Below are 22053 nucleotides of genomic sequence, written 5' to 3'. Positions count from 1 at the left end.
ATGCTTTCAGCTAGAGCTCTTCTGCCCTCTCCTTACAGTTCTAGCATCCACAGAGGTGCAGTTTGTGCTTTCTACCCCCAGGCTGGGACTTGGCAAATAGTTGAGAGGGATGAAATATTTGTGACCATTGTTGTGTGCTTCACCAGGTGAGCTGAATCCCAGTATGTATCTTCATGTTTACAAAGCTGGTTCACAAGGAATGGATGGGATTGGTTACCTTAGATTTGAATGGACCATTATCAGCAGTCACCCACCTTAGGGAGACCCTCCATGAGCACCCACCAAGGGTCACAAAACACAGAGAGGCAGCAATTCTGCCACTGAGGCCAAGATCACTAGCTGACTGCCAAATGGTCCCAGTTCCCATTTCCTGCTCCAGTCCTTAGCCAAGGACCCCTTGAACCCAGTCTCAGGCCTCTTGATACATAGCATAGGATCACAGAGTTGGATGGGCTTGCACAAGCACCACAGTGTAATCCTCAACATTTTCAGTGACAGGCTCTTCTTTGGAAGCAACACAGTATACCAAATGCTCCAACTAATTAAGATTTTATATATATATATATATATATATATATATATATATATATATATACACACACACACATAATATATTCCTTTGTACTTTAGATAGATGTTCCCTATTGTTTTACTGAAAATTTGGGCTCCCAAACCACATTTCCCCTCCATGAGCTGCTGAGCAGAATAGGCAGTGAGCTGTACTTCACAGAGGAAAGCCAGAAGAATAGTAGCTGTACAAAGCTTCCAGGTCTCCAATACTGGCAACTTACATTTTGCAGTCTTCCTTCATTATCAGTCCAGCAAGGTTCCTCAGTTGTAGCACATGCACAAGAAGATATTCATTTGTACTATCATGCCTAGAAAATAAAGCTCAAGTTCATGGACTGTAAATTCCCCATTGGAGGAAATGACCTTATGATTCAACTGCAAATAGTGTCTACTGAGGAGCATTTTACCTTATTTTACTCCCAAGGGACATTGGTGATATCTCTAAGCATTTCTTATTATCAAAACTGGAATGAAAGTGTCAAGTAGATAGATGTCAAAGGCATAACTCAATACCCTACAGTGCACAAGATGGGACACCATAGCAATGACCTGATTCTAACTGTCAACAGTATCAGTACTAAGAAATCTATACCAGAATAACAATGGGCAAATCAAAACTACAGAGACCTGAATATTCTGTGCTGCCAATATAAACATCATGGCCACCTGCTTTTACTGAAGCTGTAGCTATTGAATGATCAACTCTGGGGATAAGGGAAAGATCCTGCTATCTTTACTCGGATGAACACTGTCAACTTGCAGCAGAAATATAAAAATATGGCCCTAAGATCATGAGTTTGACAAGACTTTGTGTTTCCCACCTTTCTGACTCCCAACTCTAAGCTGTGATATCAGTGATGAAATGCAGCCACCTTTCTCTTTCTCTCCTGCCTTCTACCATTGTCAACTTATCTGAGACAAAAGTAATACTGGTGCTATCAATAATGGGGCAGCAACGCCTGGGTCATGGAGTCACTCTCTCCCCCTTCACTTATGCATGGAGATGGGAACCATGAATCAGTCCCCCCATCTACAGGGCATCTTTAAGGTTGAAAGGTGACTGGGTGTATCAAAGGTGGTAAAATACCACCCAAGTAGGCCTCATTCCACAGGGCATCTTGAAGAACAGCAGGACACTGGCTTTTATACTCACAGAAATCCCACATAGATCTGGGGTTCATTGTTTCCATACATGTCTCCAAAAGCAGACTCTTCAGTATCTTCATTTCTAAGCATAATGGTAAATTCATCAAGTTTATTCCAAAAAGACCTAAGCATTGTAGGTACGTACAAGCTCTCTCATGCTCAGTGTGTCCCTTATGGAGAAGAGCTTTATGAAACTGTGATTCAAGCACATATGTTCATTAAGGGGCTCAAATGGCATGGCTGGTCCCCAGGATCCATCATGAGTTATCTAATGGGTATCTGACCACAAACTTCTCTCTTTATCTCTCTCTTGGTTTTAAAAAGACTTATTTTTATTTTATGTATATAAATGTTTTCCTGAGTATTAGTATATACACAACACATATTAAGTGTCCATGAAGGCCAGAAGAGGGCAATGAAATCCTGAAAATGGAGTAACAGAGGCTTGTGAGCAGTCTTGTGGGACACTGAAAACTGAAACTGGATCCCCTGCAAAGAGTATCAACTGCTCTAAATCACTGAGCCATCTTTCCAGACTACCTCTCTGTTTTTAGAGAGGGTCTTGCTATCTTAGCCCAGGTTAGCCCAGAACTCAGTTTATAAGCCATGATTTCCTCAAACTTGTGGCATTTTTTTTTTCCTATCTCAGCCTCCACATTGCTGAAATAATAGGTTTGAGATACAGCAATAGACGTCCTGATTCTTGTTTGTGTTGTTCTGGGGTTTTACTTTGTTTTGGAAAATAATTGCATACCTCTTGAAACAACCCCATGTGACACTAAAGGCAGTATCCAAAAAGTGAACTTTCAAAAAAAATTGCAATGACTAAAATGTCTTTACATACACTTGAGTTTTACAACTGTACATAGAAGCAATGACAACAAAGATATTCAATAAGATGAACTATTTCCCAATTTTGTTTTTCACCACAAGGGGCTCCCTGTAACTAAAGAAGGAAGAGAGAGGGAACTTCATTGCTAGGAATGCAGGTCCCTTGTGTGCATTTTACATATTTGCTCTTTTATAGCTCTACTTGCCAGGATGAGGGGGGGAAAGCCATTCCAGAACAACACAATAACAGCTAGCCCCCAAATGACACACATAAGCCACAGGTGTTTTCCCCACAGGGTTCTAAGGTCCAACCTCCCAAAGATTAATGGAGGTTAGGAAAATATGTATGGGCCATAAACAAAGTTCAGAATCTATTTCTACATAGATTCTTGGTGTAAATATCAATAATAAGCTCTGGCTAGTGTGCTTAGGGATGAGGAAGCAAGGTGGTCAGCTCCTAACCTTTTTGTTAGAGGTTCAAATACCCCACTGTCACTGGCAAGGGAATAATCTGACAAGCATGTAGAAACACGGCGTGTTCTCCTCTCCATCCTCTTGGCGCTGTCTTCTCGTAGGGTCACTGCTACAAAAAAAAAAAAAAAAAAAAAAAAAAAGGCATACACCTTGATCAAGAGGTGACAGCAGCTAGGGAGGCCAGTACATCTATGGTAGAGTACTGAGAAGTCAAGAGACAAGCGATGGCATGTGCATGCAGATAGACACTGTGCATGATTTTCTTTAATATTGAAAACCAAAAGCAAACAAAAGCAACAGACTTCTGGGTACTACTTCTGGCTTTTTTTTTTTTTAAGGCAGAGGCTCACTATGTCATCCTGGCTCTTTGAACTTGAGATGTTTCCTATCCTCCTACATGTTGGGATTATGGTATGCACCATTATGGCTGGCAATAGCATTTTCTTAAACAAATCTGTCTAGAAATAATTTGGATTCATATATCTTGTATTTTCCCATTGATGATGAGCACATAGAGCATAAGATGACAAAAGTGGGGAACCCCTAAAAGAGTCTGGGAGGGAGAGACTACAAGGAGGGGATAGAGATAGTAGGGGTCTGGAGAAGATGAAGAGAAAAAGAATCTCAAAACACACTTTGTTCAAAGATATCATGATGTTATATAATACATAATGTTCTAATTGATTAAAATATAAAAATATTTCCAAAAAAATAACAAAGACACTCAGACCCAGAAGAACAGCAACTGCATTGAGAGGTGTTGTTTTTCACTTTTCTTATTTATGCTGTTTGTTATTCTCTATATTTTACACAATAAACCTATTTGATATTATTTTTATGGTCACTTTTTAAAAATTATCCAAATATATCCTAACAAAATTCAATGATCTTCAAGTCAAAGACATGGTTTCAACCTTTGGAAACACTGTCTTGGAGACCTGAGACTTGCATGGGGACAGACATTTCTCTGTTGATCTGATTGCAGTTGCCTCCTTAGCCAACCTGGCCTAGACTGGCTTCTGGGATTGCTTTCCCAGGTCAGAATGCTACCATTCCTGAGTATTTGATTTTTATCTTTCATATCTACTTTTCTTTTCTGAGACAGAGTTTCTCTGTGTAGCCTTGGCTGTCCTGGACTTGCTTTGTAGAACAGGCTGGTCTCAAACTCACAGAGATCCACCTTTCTCCGCCTCCGTGAGTGCTAGGATTACAGGCACGTGGCACTGAACCCGGCTCAGATTTACTTTTAAGAGCCAAAAGTAATCACTGACATTTTCTTAGCAAGTGTACCCTTCTTTCACTGAAAAGGCTTCCTTTAAACAAAACCAATATATGTTACATGTAATTATACATACAGGAACTTATATTTCACAGGGGACATAATTTGTTAAAGTACAGAATAAATATGATTCCCAAGCTAACGACTGCTTGGACTTCATGCTGCTACTTGCTAATAATACAAGTATCTGGATTCGCTATGCTTCTTTTTGACTATTCAAGGTCCAGAAACTGAAAACTTGACATTCTGAACCATGGAAAAGAATGAGTCCAATGACAACCCTGCCACCTCTCTTTTTAAGCAAATTACTACCCATAGCAAGTAAACCCAAGCACATTAAGCAGACAATAAGTAGACCAAAGGTCTATCAATGTCAACTGGAAACAAAGGCTGGCCTTCTAGTTGTCTGTAGTAAGTACCAACTATGGGGTTAAGGTACTTCTACTCTGATCAGCCAAGGACAGAAGCTGGAGGACAAAACTCAAATTTTAACTAGACCTCTGATGCTCTGCTACTGTCTTTGTCCCTGGCCCATGACCTAACTGCAGGTGGAATGTTCTGCTATCTGAGGCTCTACATTACAGATCTCTTGATGTGAAACCAATGTCCGTTTCCACCTCATATCCTGACATTTACCAAAGATGCTTCCTCCATCCAATTTAAAATACATTTGGGGAAATAGTACTAGGTAACAATCCTCCCACTTCCAGAGTCCTACAGCTCTAACCATTTTTTTCCCTCATCATTACAATGGGAGTCCATTCAGAGAGGACAGACACTGAAAGCTCAGACTGAGTCACTGAACTCACAGAGCAACAGGGAGTAACTTCATCAGGTACCCTGACTGCAAAACGACAGAGCAACTTCCATATTACATACTCAAAGCTCTAGGACATCAAGAATGACTCAGGAAGTAGTGCAAATGATGCAGGAAATAGAAAATCTTTTACCCATTCATTAAAAACAAAACCAACCAAACAAAGAATCATACTGTTCTTTCCTTATTAAAGATAGACAGATAGACATGAAAATCAAGGAACATAAAAAATACTGCTTGAATGTCTGATTGCATGCGGGTTGATGCCCCAGGTCCCGCCTCTGAGAAAAAGGTTTCGGACAGGTCTGATGCTCTTTGGGTGGATGACACCTAAATGAACATCTGTACAAAGTCCCAATTTATTTCTAATATCAGAGATCAGACCTCTACTCTTGCCTGATGCGTCTAAAACAAAAAGGTGGAACTGTAGAGAGCTGTGGAATGCTATGCCTTAAAGATGGAGCTGGTTTCCGCCTTCCACCTTCCCGATGGTGAGTGCTCTCTGTCACGAACAACTCCACATTTGGCTAAGGCCGAGGATCTGGCTTGCTTCCATGTATGTGGACCTATCTGCATTGCCCCCGTGGCACGCCTGGGTAGGCTACCCAGAGGCTATTTAAGCTGTGGGCTGGCTTTCCCCGGGGTCTGAGGATTGTTCAATGTTCCTGAATAAACTGCATTGAAAAAAAAAAATACTGCTTGATATGAAGGTGAAAAAAAAAACCTGAAAATTACATCATAGCCAAAACTGCCAGATGACATATTAAAATAATGAATACTATGACACTTTGGAGAGAAATACATATAGGAAATAAACACTCAAAGCTTTTTGAAAAAGTTCTTACATTATTGTGAATAACCACAGTGAAATAATAATGATAATGACAATCAATAAGCTACCATCCCCAGCCACCCTAAGCATGTAGTCACTATGAAAGTGTGCCCGCAGCCTGAGCAACAAAGGGGGTTAAGGAGAATACCAAAGCCACTTACAGTAAATGTTTCTGTGGAGCAGCATGAGAAGAGAAAAAAAAATCACAGAGTAAAAATGTATAAGATTTCAGCAGATAATTTTAAACAGGGTATGTATAATAAAGTCATCAATAAATAGCAAACTCAAAAGAAATTTTATGGATTTTGTTATCAAATACTAACCAGTAGCTTGAAAAAAAAAGTAAAATATTTCAAAATCAGGATACATTTAACTTTAAGAATCCAGGAAGACAAAACTGTGGCAAAAATGTAAAAAATGTCCAGAATTATAGTCTACTTTGCTATCTTGCCATCTGTCTATCTTGACTGCCTTAGGGCATCAAGGGGGAAATCCTGCCTTCTAGGTTGGGCAATTTAGATTTTTATCTTAGTAAAACTTTATCTTACTAAACTAGCTTGAAGCCAAACTTGGATTTTCCAGAATAAGGCTGAAAACTGGAGAGAATTACATCACCAGATGATGGGATGAGGTGTATCTGATAAGCATGCTTGAATGCTATCACAATTCTAGGATCTGGAGTTGCCAAAGCATGAAAATAAGGGTCCCCCATATGCCTAAGCTTGAAATCAGTCTCCCTGCTTAGGACTCCTGAAGCACCTAGCAGGACCCAGGAACTCATTCTGTTAATTATGTCAAATTCCTAAGGACACAAGTCAACTTACAGTGTCATCCAGGAATCTTTTACCATGTGTCAGTCCCTAAATGTAGATGAAGCAAAACCCTTCCAGTCTAATTTGCTGGAACATGACAATCAATGTCTGCCACAGCACAAGAAAGAAAACTAAAGAAATCAGGATCAGAAATTAATGCAGCTCTTCTCCCTCAGAACCTATCTTTGCCCTGGCCCAGAGGGTCCTCATGTAGACTTTCTACATAACCAAACTAATATTCTTGAATTTCAACTTTTAAAGAGAACATAATAAGGGGGCTGAGCACTAGAAGAAAGATGAGTTTTGTCAAGATATATGTGCAATTCTGTAATTATTTCATTTCTTTTAAAAGAAATAAGTATGGAGTAAAGAATCTGTAATTATAAAGAAGAATAAAAGAAATAAAGTTTACCTGGATGTGTGAGTTACAGAAACAATGTATCAAGGGACATACAAGTGTGTTTGAAAACATGGGATAAGACACCAAAATAACAGAGGTGTCAAAAGCCAAGAGGCAACTCAGAACATAATGATCTCTAGGTTAACATGTAAATACTAGCAGACCGTGCTATATTATAGATAAGCTAAGTGAAAGATCAACTGCTCTATCAGTCCATTCAATTCTTAGGTAACAAAATAGTGGCAAGTGGAAGAAACCATAAATCACCTTTTTTTAAGGGCAAGAAAAGTAGGACAATTCAAGGAAGATCACATTACTAGTGATCTACATGACAGGGAACAGAATCTTGGCCTTCAGGCTGCTTATTTGAAGCCATTTCTACTGCACCACAATACTCTATATTCCAGTTTTATTTATCATCCTCTGTTGGATACATAACCAATAGAATGCCTCTCAATATTCTCAGCCTCCATGCTAGTGACATCTTGGGCTAAATCATTTTTGCTGTCATGCGGCTGTGTGCTATAGCAGGTTTAACAACTTCCCTAGCCTCAATCCACTATGTGCCAGAGTATCCTCTCTATCCAGTTGTGAGAGCTCAATGTTCCTTCAGACATTTCCAAATTTCCCTCAGGGGAAGGAGGAAAGACCCTTTATGCTATATAAGTTATCTAGTGCTAATCTAAATTAAGTATCTAGAACTTTATTTTTCTATACAAATAAAAGTTAAATACATGGGCTGAACTTTGGGTATAGGAAACCTTGTTCTTGGTGTTATATTACCGTACTCAATAATTTCTCAAATAGCATTGCAGTATCAATAAGGGGTTGGACTAACACAGCTGAGTAGATAAAGTTTCCTATATAGTCTGGTGGGACCCCATCTGGAGAACAGTGAGAAGTGATGTAGGGCCAGTTTGAGTGTCTTCTGAAATGGCACAGAATTAGTTTCACTATTGATAGAATTATATACTTGGAATTAAGGGCATATGACTAAAGAGATAAGTAAAAATGACAGAGGAGGTAGATATTTCACCCAGCATATAATCAGATACAAATCTACATGATGATCTGAAGGGAGCATACACAGGAAGTTCCATCTCAGCAAATACTCTGTAAAGTATATTGAGGTCCTATTATCTGTTTACTTGCCTTTGAATACGGAAGAGTATTTAGTTTTTTTTTTTAAAGACTTATCTTTGTATCTATCTATCTATCTATCTATCTATCTATCTATCTATCTATCTATCTATCATACAGTACTCTTCCTGCAAATATGCCTACAGGCCAGAAGACAGCACCAGATCTCATTTAGATGAGTTTTGAGCCACCATGTAGTTGCTGGAAATTGAATTCAGGACCTTTGGAAGAGCAGACTGTGCTCTTAACCACTGAGCCATCTCTCCAGCCCTGACTATGTAGTTTTTAATGTTAACTTTTAGCAATTAAGTACATTCTATAAATAAGCCAAATACAGTTTCATCAGTGTCATTCTTTCCTGACACAGAAAGAAAAGACTAGTGAAGATTTGGATTCATCATAGCCCTATCAATATTACAAAACTAATACCTCACCATCAACTTGAAAGTCACCAGCTTTAAAGCCATAGGTTACATTCAAGTCCCCTCCTTCCCAAAAGTCAGGCCTTTCTTCATATCACCACTTACTTCCACTAGTGGGAGCCATAAGTTGGGGTCCTCGCTCACGGGGTCCTTCTCCATCCACAGGGATTCCATGTCGCTGAAGTGTTGCAGTTCCCTGCAAATCTTCATCTCCTAAAGTAGAGGCCTGTGACCGCAGTCTGTCCAGTGTTCCCAGGCCTGCCACCTCAAAGCTGTCAGTCATCTGTGCAAGAGGGGAGTCCCTTGAAGCTGGGAGGAAGGGTGTGTCTAAAGGAGAGCTGGGGGGTGACAGAGAGGACAAGGAGGAGCGAGAAGACAGTGAGGCCAGAGACTGGGGTGTATCCAGGGACCTCCTCTGCTTGTGAAAGCCTGAGTGGCTCTGTGGGTCTGTCAAGGGGACATCACGCCCCAGTGAATCAAAGGGGATCAAATCGAAACGCAGAAGCTGGCCACACTCAGCATCGGCCTTTTCATACTGTGGGAGACCATAGATGTCTGTGAAGCTGATGGAGCTGAGGGAGCCACGGCTGGAGGCCAGTGAGCCCCTGCTGGAGGCCAGGGACCCACGGCTGCTTCCTGAGGACACAGTCAGGGTGCTGGCAGACAGGCTGAAATGAAAGAGCCATGGTCTCAGAAAAAATAGATGCTGTTCCCACCACCCACCACATGGTTCTGTATCCCCAGGGAAGAACAGATCCAACAGAAATGCAGTTCTAAGCTTGAGAGCATATGAGCAGAGTTTGCTTCTTATCTCTTTTGAATGACACTGGGGAGGGGGGCAGTGCACAACAGCAGACTCTTTCCTGAGTTTGAGGAGTTACCGATAATGTCATTTATACAAAGTCCTTAACTTCCTGTTTCACAATACAGTAAGAACTTGACAAGGGGAGCTGCCATTAGACATCCAGATGTTGCTTTTTACAAAAAGCCCCATAATAAAAATGTGTATAGATGAATGCTTCTAAAGTGGCTAAGTAAATTAAACATTCCTTCAATAAACTTGATTTTGTAATTGAACTCCATATCCTCATACTTCAGCCTTCCAAGTGACAGAATTACAGGTGTGTTTAATTATGGTATGGTCACACTTACTTATTCTGAAGCCAAATTTGGTTGTCCTCATTTTACCTAAGTTGTATGTTAGCAAGTTTTCTACTTTTTTCTACTTACTTATTCTGAAGCCAAATTTGGTTTTCCTCATTTTACCTAAGTTGTATGTTAGCAAGTTTTCTACGTTTTTAGCCTCACTTCAGGTTCTAATTACTAATAGTAGCAAATCTAAGCTAAAAAGAAACTATGAAGTTCATGCACACGCTGCTGTAATATAATACATGTTCCTATAGTAAAATAATAAAACTATTAATTATACATTTTCCTTCATACATAGCCTACCTCTTTAACTGAGACTGGAGATATGATGTTAAACGTGTAGCTTCTTCCAGCTGCATAAGCAGACAATTTCTTTTTTCCTGAAGTAGAATCCTACAAATAGAAAAAGAGTCAATTGGTGGGTCAAAAGGGAAGGGAAACTGTTTTCATAAAAAGAACTTTAGCTACAGGGGTGAGGAATGTAGTTCAGTGATACATTTGCCCAACATGCCTAAAGACCTGGATTCCATCCCCATCACCATATGAAGGAGAGGCAAAGGAGAGTAGGAAAGAAGGAAGAGAAGAGTGAAGGAAATGGGAAAGAAAGACGGACAAAAAAGAAATTTAACTATAGATGCTCAATAAATTATTCAGGTTGGAATGATTAAGTGAATTCCAAAGGCATAGATTATAAATGACACCATAAAAAAAAAGGGTTTTGTCTTATCTAGAAAATACATCCTTGGCACTCTAAATTGGCTGAAAGGGGGAGGGTGGGGTTGAAGAGATGAACTTATGAACAGGGGAGTAGGCAAGTGGGAGGACAGGTAGATTGAAAGGTGAGTGCATGGATGGGCATATGAATACATGGGTAAGGTAAAAGAAGGATGAAAGGCTAAATAGATAGAAGAATAGACAGAACAATGGAACACTACACTACAAACTGGGTTCAAATGCACAGCATGCATTCATCTGCTGAAATTCCTTACAGTAAATGTAACTCCTCATCCTAGCCCCTCTTATAGGCAAAAGCTATGTAAAGTTTCATTAACATTATAGTAAAACAAGCCCTACAACAGTTCCCACTGTATCAAACATCTTCATAACTCGAGCCATTACACAACACATTTTAAAGCTGAATAGCATACATTAAAGCCAATGACTTTCAAAGTATGGTCTACAGACCCCAGGGGAATCCCTAACATCCTGCCAAGGGTCCAAAAATGTCCCTTCTTCTTTATTACATATCTGTGAGCAGCAAAATCTTCATGTGTTCACCACAAATAACATAACAACAGGTCAAATGCTTTAGCAGCTGCCTTCTAGAAAGCCAGATGTTTAAACAGTTTATTATAAAAATAATAAAGTACTATTATAAAGTACTTTAAAGTTAAAGTACTATTCTGACCGTCTCTTTTTGGCTTCAAAAACTTTATCAGTCATGCAATCTTTATTTCTAACAAGACTTTGTTATCTTTAATTAAATAATAATGTCAAAGTAATTTCTAAATCATTAGTCATTGACAGTTAAAAATCCATATGAGCAAAAGCTATTTGGGAGTCCTTAGTAATTTTACCAGTCGGAGGAGATTCTATAATCCGACAATGTGAGAGGAACTGCAATACACACTTTTTAATGTAATATTTTTAAGATTCTACATACCTATAATTTTGAAAGAAAACATTTTGTTACTTGTTCATAGGAAACTTTAGCAACACAATGCCTTCTTGGGTGGACTTTTTAAAGACATGTTTAGAAGTCCTAATATAGAAGTACATAAAAAATGGACAATGCCCTTAAAACTTGGCATCATGTCACACCTTATTTCTTATGGCTCACTTGATTCTATCCACCTTTTAACAGACAAAGAAACAAACACTCATGGAAAGAAAGTAACTTGCTGCTTGGCATGGTGGCACACACCTTTAATCCCAGGCCTCAGGGAGATAGAGGCAGGCAGAGTGATGTGAGCTGAAGGCCAGCCTGGTCTACAAAGTGTGTCTAGGATAGCCAAGGCTACACAGAGAAACCTGTATTGAGAAACCACAAGAGACCACCATCTGGGTGCAATTGTTGTCTTATTCCTTGGACCCAGACATTGGAGCTAACACTGTCCCAAGAGAGTTCTGGAGATGTTTATCCTATGCCCACAGTACTAGTAATGTTGAACTTCACATAGGGGAAAGGAGGGTAGCTAGAGTCAAGGGTTCAAAGGTGGAGGTTCTGAAGAGGCAGGCACCATCTGTAGAGCAAATCCATCCTGCTGAACAGAGGACAACAGGAATTTTGGGCCCTCCTATCCACAACATACCAAGGTAGAAGAGAAGCTAATGCATACCCAAGAAAGCATTGAAGCCTAAGAACACAATAAAAAAGTTCAGTTTCTTTCTACCATTTGCAATTCAGAATCAGCTGTAGGTTTGGAGTGAAATGGTAGGGCATGCTCTCATCTCAGGCAAATTAAAATTCATTCTGTTCATTACTAGGCTAACCTGAACTCTTCAAACTCTACTACTTCCTTCCAATGCTTCCATGGGCTCTAAGCCCCAAATGCTTCCAGGCCACCATTCATCTACCATAAAGATTAACAATGAGCATACAAATGTCAAGATTGCTAGTCACAATGAAAATAAGTATAGTGGTGCATGCCATTAACCCAGCATTCAGAAGTAGGTGGATCTCCTGTGGGGTTGAGACCAGCCTGGTCTATATAGTGAGCTCCAGGACAGCCAGAGCTACATAGTGAGACCTGTTTCAAAACAAACAAACATAAAATAAAAAAGGAAGTCACAATGAAATCATCACTATATGTATCTACTCAAGTCAAATAATTCTGATTACTTAAACTCTACGTAGACAATGCTCAGAGAGATACAATGTAGGGTCATGTCAATACACTGAATTGGCACAAGCCAGTGTATTAACAAAGTGGGGTTCCTCAAAACTCGGCAGATAGCCACAGATAAACCGTTGACAGCTGTTAAATGTGGAAAGCAGACCCAGCCTTTGGCACACTCCGCAATCACAGGCAGCGAATGGAAACCAGGAGACGTGGCACATGATGAAAGGCTGAACAACTTGGCATCAGAGAATACAAAAGACACAGGCTTCACGTGTCTTGTGCTTGAAAGAGTCTCAAGAGTAACTGAGGAGAGGCACGTTCCAAACTGGACTCACAAAAGGCTGCCTACTTCCTACTGTAAAAAGAAAGCTCTGGCTTCACTGGCTAGAAATCAAAGTCAGAGATAAAAGCAGTAGGGAGACACCCACAATGCTACAGGGAGCAATTACCCCTAGGCAACAGAGGATCCCTGTTCTGGAGCTGGAACACCATCTGGACCCCTCCCCAAATCCTCCTGCTGTTGCTTCAAATCCCACACAGGCACTGTTCTGCAGGCAGAAGCAACAAGCACACACACCAGAAAAAATAAATAAAACAGTGTAAATGATGCTTGTCCTTCTTCCCTGTCTAGTGCTATCCTCCACCACTTCTTCATGTCTGTTTCTCTTTTCCTGGAAATAATATGTCACTCTGTAGCCCACTATCAAACTCTGAAACTTTCTATGCACCCTGATCTGGTCTCAAATTCAAGGCAATCTTCCCACCTCTAAGTGCTGGGTTTACAGGTGTGAGTAATGAAAGTTCCTGGCTGTCATGTCCCAGTTCTGAGTAGCCATAAGGAGCCTTGAGAAGCAGCTGGTACCTCTCATGGCACAGAAGGCATTTGATTCAATTTCCCACATAGCAAAGAAATATGCCAAGCTGTTCTCAGGGGAAGTGGAACATGCCTGAATTGAGAGTCCTAAATCTGAATAGATGTAGAATCTCAAGATATTTGGTCACCTAAGTATGATGTAAGGATTTGGGATTTTGGAACATTTCAGATTTTAGATTTTCAGATTCATAGATTTTCATAGAAGTGCATTTTAGATTTTCTGAAATTCATAGAAGTGCATCTACAAAATACTCAAAAACTTAAAAACAAAAACGTCAGCCCCAAGAGGAGGCAAATGCCTGTGAACCCAGGACCTGAGAGATAGATGCAGAGGGATCAATAACACAAGGTTAAACTTAGCTACAAAGCAAGTTGGAGGCCAGCCTGGGTATATAAGACCCTGTCTCAAACAATGAAGGAAAAAGAAGCAAAGGAAGGAAAAGGACAAAAGGAGGAAAGGAAAGAAGGGAGAAGAGAAAAAAGAAAGAAGAGAGGAGAGAACGGATTCTAGGGGCTATACCTTGATTTTTAAATGGTTAGCCCAATATGTAAAATACGTACAAAATAAAATAATCTAGGGCCAGTGAGATGGTTCAGTAGGTAAAAAGGCATCTGCTGCCAAGCCTGGTGACATGGGTTCAATCCCTATGACTCACATTATGGAAGGAGAACTGACTGCTTCAAGTTTTCCTGGGATCTTCATGCTACTACTGTGGTACACACTCACATTCACCCATATACACACATATACATACATATACAAGACAAACCAAAATGTAATGAAAGTTTTTAAAAAATATGAAATATACCAAAATTGGAAACATTTCTGGGTCCAAGCATTTTACCAATTAAGAACATCCTCAAACCATATACAAGTCATCCACTTATTGTTTCTAGCTGGTTTATTTCAAGAAGCGTTACCCTCTGGTTCCAAAGTCCTGGAAATCCACACACCTTTCCGTGGCACCCTGTGCAGATGTGGCCCGAGCACGCTGGATCTCCTCCTCCAGGCGCCTCCTTTCCTCTTCCAGCCGGGCCCTATCTTCTGCCGACCTTCGCTGCTGAATAATGAGCTGCAGCTCCTGCAGCAGGGCCTCCTTTTCTTTGATGAGCTGCAGCTTGTCCTTGTCAGCCTCTGCCATGCCCGGCCATGACTCATTAGTCAGCTGAGCCAGCTGCTGCTGAATATTGGAGACTCTGAGACAGAGAGAGGGCCAGGGAGAGATAGGGATGAACAAAAAACCTGATGTGGATACATTTTCTTCACCATCGCTGAATCTATAAACTCACTTAGTTAAATAAATGGTGAAATAATTGCTCCAATCTTCAACTTAATAGCATTTGGAAATGAGGGGTGATGAACTGCAGAAGTCCTTTGTAATCTCTCCTCATTTGAGCTGTGAGGTGACAATAATTACATTGTACTTGTTTCAAAGAATTGACAAAAAGGCTAGCAGTCCTCTACATGTCTACACTCTGTTTCCTACATGACAACATCCCAGAGAGGAAGGAAGCTGCTCATGTGTCTCTTCTCCACCATCATCAGTATCTACACTGGTCATCCAAGGAGCCTCTGCCTTTCTGCACCTTCACCCAGGGGTAAGTACTAACAGACACACTGGGAAAAGAACTGGAGGAAAATGCATCCATCAGGAATGTTTCTGAAAATAACAGTGCTGGTGCCCCAGGCTCCATATACATTCCTTCCTTCCACAGAACCCAGGTCAGATGGGATTGAAAAGTGTCTTAAGGAGGGGCAAATACTAAACAAAAGCTGAGTGACTGAATACTTCCATGGCCCTTAATTTCCAAGTGCTTGCCTAGCAAACAGACTTCAACACTTGTGCCCTGAAGTGGTGTTGAATTCAGATTAAGAATACTTTGAAATAAGTGCAATGAAATAGACAAGGCTCACACTTAAAACACACTTAAGGGTGAGCAGTATGTTTTAGATAAGGGTTCTTTAAGGCAAAAAACAAAACAGAGCAAACAAACAAACAAACAAAAAACTAGGAATGCCAGACCCAACATGAACTCAGTGCTGTGAAGTACAAAGTTTTCCTAAAATAAAAATCCAAGGACTTTTTGAGATGACAGAAATCTGTGTGAACATGGAAGTGTCAGGCACCACACATCCTCAAGGCAGTGATTATAAAAGTAGAGCCTCAGAGCTGGCGCCCTAGGATCACCTGGAAGCGTTTAGAAAGGCCAACCATCAGGCCCCAGCCCAGATCTACTGACTCCTGCAGCATGAGGTTGGGGTCTTGGCAAGCCCTCCTGGCGCTTCTGCTACTCACTCAAGTCGAACAGCCAGGACTCTCAGTGTTTCTTCCTCTGCAACTCTGCCCAGTCTGGAAGGTGCTAACTGACCTTTAGAAAGTTACATCAGGCACTGACAGGATGTTGTTCTTCACAAATATGGGAATGGCAGAAGTAGGGCAGGAGCAGGCATGAGAGTGCCTACCTCCTGTGCCCAGGACACAAGACATTAACCATGTCTGAATTCTTGATGCTGGGTCCAGCCCTCAGAATCTTTCTTAAACCCAAACTCCACTTAGATGTTACCAATTGACTGGAGTTACCTCATGCATTAAATAAACTGTAGCCCAGCCCTGCGCCAAATGAGGTGCTGTTTGATCTAGATATGTATGCAGGGACTCACAAATGCTAGACAACTGGACATGACTCCTTTTTTTTTGGGTACAGAGTCAACCTGAAATCCATAGTCCCAGAAGGAAAAGGGTTTGCAGGCTAAATCTTAAATGTATGTATTTTATTCAAACCCAGTTCTCCAGGGAGGTAAAGAAACACTATTTGTGTATCAGTAGCTTTATTAGATAAGTTGTTTTCTAACTTAAAACTAATGTCCTGAAAATGTACTGGAAAATGATGCCAAATCTTGTCACTAAAAAAATTAGTGTCTTAGGCAACTAAACAGGGCTAAAGTATCCACCTATGTCTAATTTATGGAATTAAAACTTATGGCAGTAGTATATAACTGAGGCCCAAGGAAAACACACTCTGAGCAGGAACATAAATAATTTAGTGGCAAATCAGAGAGTATACCCAATAAAATTTCTAGAACAATCTACTGTAAGCTAATAAAATGTAAAGAATAAATATAGAAGACTTGAAGAGTAATGAGAAAATCTGCTATATCCTCATAGCATAGTTTTATTTCAGTTTATCTGCTTCTTTGGAAAGCCTATTTAAGCTAAGCTAAAACTAGCCACAGTCACAGCTATGATACAAACAGACATAATCTCAAAGCACTCCTTTTGAGTTCTCAGAGGGTTTTTATGTTCTGGGTGTGTAAGTGTGTATGGTGTATGCATGTGCACTCTTTTCTCTCTCTCTGTGTGTGTGTCCGTGTGTGTATGGGTGTTTTACTGAGCCATCTCCAGACAACATACATGTTAAGTAACTATTCTATCATTAATCTATACATCACCCCTACCGCTCCACCCCTGAGCAGACTGGATTTCCTATGGTTTAAATACAAAAAAATCAAGACTCCATTGAGCCTGGAAGCTCTATGTTAGCTGGTATTTATAAGGATTCAATTTGCTGAGGGTAGTAGAAGATCCAGTTTCAGATAATTCTATCCTTCCCAGGAAAATCTCAAGGGATTCACACTACCTAGAAAAATTGATGAGCAGAAAAACTTTTTTATTGAAATAAGAAAATTTCACAGGAAAAATTTCAAAGAGCCTGCTCACCTCAAGCATAATGAAACAGCAGACCAGGCAAAATTAAACCATGTACTATTATTTTTCATAGCTTACAGAAAAAATGTGCTAAGAAGGGCCAACCTCTCCAGCAGAAACAAGATCCGGATGAGGATGATTTCTTGTAATCCATCTGGAAAAGTTATAAAAACTAGGCAAGCATTTCCATGCTTAAGCACACTGCTTTCTTAATTCTAAGTTCACAACAATGAAGATGCTTGTAAGCTGCTTTTCAAGCTACCTCAGAATCTAGAATACTGACATGTTGGAAAAGGCAAGCCCCTTCTTTGTGACCACACTCTGGAGGTGGACTTTTGAGCCCTCTTCAGTCAGGTCGAAAGAGTAACATATGTCTGTGGTTTGTCTTTTCTAGAAGCCAAAAGCAATAGGAGAAAAGATTTCCCCAACGACTGACCACTAGCACAGTTCCCTGGCCTTTTCAGTAGCATGCCTTATCTGTTGGACTAAGGGCCTGGAATAGACTCACAGGAAGGAAGCATCTTTACTATTGGAAGTTTCCATGAGGAAGCAGATTTCACCCTGGAGGCAAAACACTGATGTGCCAGAGTCTGTGCATTCTTCTAGATCAGTGCTAAATAGGTGATCCACTGCTTAAAGGCCCATTTCTGGGAGGGCCATCATTTTAATTCTAAACATTATAGGAAAAAAAATTCCAGAAAGGCTTTTCTTTGAATGAAATTAATTATCTTTGAATGAAATTAATTTTCATTTCAATGAAATTAAGTGCTTGAAATGCAAGGCCACAATAAAAATTTCCAGAACCCACCTCCCCCTAAAAACCTCTTCCAAATTAATTTTTAAAGAACCCTAAAAGCCACATAAAATTATGAAGGGATTTTCTTTCCTTTTTTTTTTTTTATTTAACAAATCCACTATGTACTTTATTGATTCTTCTTTTTGATAGATAAAACATCTTATGGCATACATATAATCTTTCAAAAATGTCTTTAGGAGTTTTAAAATATCTGTCTTCCTATGCTCTGAAAGTGAAGAAGTGAAATAAAAATCTCACTTTAGGTTTCATATTTATTACATGATTTCTAAATGCTCTTCCCTGACTAGGTCTAATATAGATGTAAAATATGAAGTATGGTTCACTTCTGATATATGACCAAGTGATTTTTTTTTCTGTCACAACCAAAGGCATATTAAACTATGAGTGGAAACCTGTGTTTAGCTGCAGAAGCTCCTCAGATCTTCACAGTTCATGGTTAAATCTTAAAGTGTTTGCCTTTTCTAAGAAAAATGTATACTTTTAATGTTAAAAAGACATTTGAAACACATCAAGAATAATACCAAATTAGACCTAAAATTTTTCCATGTTCCCATGTTTGGACTAGCAAGCAGAACCTCAAGAAACCTGTCATAGAGCCTATTGCTACGATACCAACTTAGAAACTAGTGTCTTCAGATTTCAATTCTAAGTCCAGATCTTGTATCTCTTCTGGCATATATTTTCACTCAGTTTTCTTCTTGTGAATATTTACTTTTATGAAAGAAAGGTCAAAGAAAATCTCAGCTGAGATCTACGTTGGATACATGACATCTCTTCAGCAAAATGAATTAATACTGATTGGTCAGTGTGCACTTCACTAACTTCTACCTGGGAAATTCAGGAAGTTTCCATCTAGAACACATAGTACAACAAGTATCTGTCAATATACCAGTAACCCACCATGTCTCTCAGCTGCCCTCTCTAACATTTTCTGTCCTTGAGAAGGACAGCTCTTTAGAGTAAAATTTCTAAAATAATAATAAAAAAAAAAAATCAGCAAGTCTTCAACTCCTTATCTTCACCCAAAAGGAAAAGATGGAGTTACAATAGCAAATATGCTTTTCTTTACTTGTCAAAGCCCATACAAAGTCACCTGAGAAAAGAAGGGGTAAATCCAAGTGAGCAATAAAATTTAACTGGAGTCACACTATCACTGAATCCTGACAACCGATGAACACTAAGACCAATCCTGACAGCAAGACACAGGAACTGGATACACCATGTTTTGTTCCTGTCTTAGCTGAATGTTTCCACGGAAACAGCTACAAATTGTGCAGTTTTGCAACAATTGCTCTTAGGTTAAAAATATGGAGCCATCTGCGTCATTGGGATTGCTTCAAGTATACTCATTCTTCCAATTAAAAAAAAAAATCTCCACAATTTCAAACCAGTAATGTGAAAATATTCTGACCTTCCTGAGCCTATCTCACAAGGATCCTGGGTTAGAATTAGGCTTCCTCAGACCATTTAAGAATACCTCTCTCCACTCTGAGATGCTTAACCTCACCATACCTGCAAAATCCTGTTTGTCTTTCATTTCTGAGAAACTTCTACTCTGCTGCTAAGGTAGAAGTACAAGGCCTGGATTCTATTAAGTAGCTATAGTAAACATCTCAACCAGGTTCTAACAAATGAAAGAATACTCTGATACTCAACGTTTCGCCTAAATGTATTACTTAATGTATTACTTCAACATTTAAAAGGTGACTGGGTCCGTACTGACATGATTTCTAGAACAAAGAAGTCACTTGCTATGTTTTGGTAAATGTCACAGCAACACATAACAATTATGGTTGTAAGTGTAACAATAATCTATTTTCTGTGTTTAATACAGCACAGCAAATTCCAGCACCCACACTTGGCGGTCCCACTTCGAAACAAGCAAGGAGCAGAGGACTTGTCAGTAGAAACAAGCGCCCCCACAAGCACCCAAAACTACTATGAAAGAATGCATGCAAAATGAAGCACATAACCAGAGAGGTAACCAGCACTGGCCAATGAACTTGGGAAATTCATTGCAAACCACAAGTCTACCCTGAAAAGTCCTAGAAGAACTGGTATGATGCTGTCCAGTAAAGAGAAGTAGCTTTTGGTTTAGGCTACTGCCATAGCAGGAAGTAAAAACAAACAACAAACAAACAAAAAACCAAGTTTTATAAAGCTGATATCCTAGATCTCACAACATTGGTCCAAGTGTCAAGCTTCTAGGAAGTCCCTCACTCTCCTGGTAGTTTGCTCTTCCCAATCCCCCGCCCCAAAATATTAAAACAGTATGTAGTCCATAACTAAATAGGGTGTTTGTAAAGCTATTCTTCAGTCTGGGACTTGAGGTACAGGCCTATCATCCTAGCTTCTCAGGAGGCTGATATAAGAAGATCACAAGTTCAAGGTCTGTCTGGGCTAGCATTATTTCAAGGCCAGCCCAGGCAACTTAGGGAGATCCTGTATGAAAATATAAAGTAAAAAGGCAGCTGGGATAGAGTTCAGTGCTGGACCACCTGCTTAACATGAGTGATGCTCTGGGTTCTATCCTCAGCACTGCACAGAAAATGAAAATCTATGTTTCGTGGTTTTCTGAAACACATTTTAAAATTATTTGGTATTCAGACTCTTTTTATAAGGCATACTAGAGAAAATGTCCCTCAACAGAGTTCATGTAAACCAGTCAAATATTGAAAATGGAGCACCTGGGCACCTGAGGAGAAAGGTAGCAAACTAAAATTACAGAGGCAAAAATATTCTGCTATGCAAGGATTTGGCCAATGTCCATGGTGAAGAGTGGTGGGAGGGATAGAGAGAAAAAAAAAAGATAAACCCATGGGACAAACCCTGATAAATGGCAAGTTTGCAGAAGGCAGGTTAAGATGCAATATAGGTCAACACAAATGATGCCACTTCGTCTCCAACAAATGAAGTCTAATAAATACCTGCTGATCTATCAGTACCAAACTGCTTTTGATGGTAAGATGGATGACTTCTTGTATCAACCTAAAGGATACATGCCTTTAGGTTGAAAAGGCAGTTTCCTTCTACTGGCCTGGCAAATGGATGCTATTTGTAGGTGGGAAGAAAGGGAGGGTAGAATGAGAATTCTCAAGTATTTGGTATGACAGTGAAAGTTGCAGAAGTCTCTAATGGCTTCACATCATCTTATCTTGTAATACTGAGAATTTCACATTTTAAGAGTACTTAAAAGTTCACCAGGTATATTAAGAAGATTCAAAGAATAGAGGACCTTCTTTTCTATTTTATCAGAAATTGTTTTCTGGTAAAATGTAGGCAGTCAGACACTAAAGATATGTTCAGCCTTTTTCTGTGGGCGGGGAGGGGGGGGGAATTAGAAGGCCATACTGTGAAAGTGTGCTTCTTACCTTTTTCTGGCTTCTTCATACTGCCAGTTAAGTCTGACCCGGTCTACAAGTCTTGTTTTATCATCAAAGAGAAACTTTCCAGAACACAGGGAACAAAAAAAAGAAAGAGTACGAATATTAAAGACATGTTTTCAAAACAGAAAATTCACTTAAACTTTTGGGAAAAAAGGAGTATTATTTATACTGAATGTTTGTGTTTTTCAAAGGCCTAGAGAAACTCTAGAAGTAATACCTGGCTGCTAAAGGCTAAAAGACAGGCTGGAGAGACTTCTGGTCCTAAAAGTGCTATATTTTTTTTAAATTTTAAAACAAGGGAAATATAGATATCTACATATATATTATATATAAATATAATATATATCTATATGTGGTCCTAAAACTAGTATTATTTTTGTTTTCAAAATAAGATATATATATATTTATGTATGAATATATATCATTGCAAGTAACAAAAATGAACTACATTTCAATTAACTAAGCAATTACTTACTCTTAGCTGACAAAAAGGCAAAACATCCACCCCTACTTCTCCAATTCAGCAGTTAATACAAAACATGGCCAACTCTCCA

General features: G+C 39.5%; 1 protein-coding gene across 2 annotated transcripts in view; it reads right to left on the bottom strand.

Moving 5' to 3' along the window:
* Wwc3 (WWC family member 3) overlaps nt 1-22053 on the bottom strand; it is a 110064-nt gene that overhangs the window by 12517 nt on the left and 75494 nt on the right. Inside the window, exons 8-14 of one of the 2 annotated variants that reach the window (XM_060375562.1) lie at nt 21485-21558; nt 14544-14786; nt 10176-10265; nt 8829-9391; nt 3010-3127; nt 1724-1798; nt 792-878 (exon numbers count right to left, since the gene is read on the bottom strand). In XM_060375562.1, the coding sequence (XP_060231545.1) occupies nt 792-878; nt 1724-1798; nt 3010-3127; nt 8829-9391; nt 10176-10265; nt 14544-14786; nt 21485-21558 (1250 nt within the window). Of the gene's footprint in view, nt 1-791; nt 879-1723; nt 1799-3009; nt 3131-8828; nt 9392-10175; nt 10266-14543; nt 14787-21484; nt 21559-22053 lie in introns of both variants that reach the window. The other variant, XM_060375561.1, reaches the window with a different exon arrangement.

This window comes from Meriones unguiculatus, chromosome X (genome assembly GCF_030254825.1).
Source record: "Meriones unguiculatus strain TT.TT164.6M chromosome X, Bangor_MerUng_6.1, whole genome shotgun sequence".
Lineage (NCBI taxonomy): Eukaryota > Metazoa > Chordata > Mammalia > Rodentia > Muridae > Meriones > Meriones unguiculatus.
The sequence above is the reverse complement of the archived record's forward strand: the minus strand, read 5'-3'. Positions and strand labels throughout refer to the sequence as shown.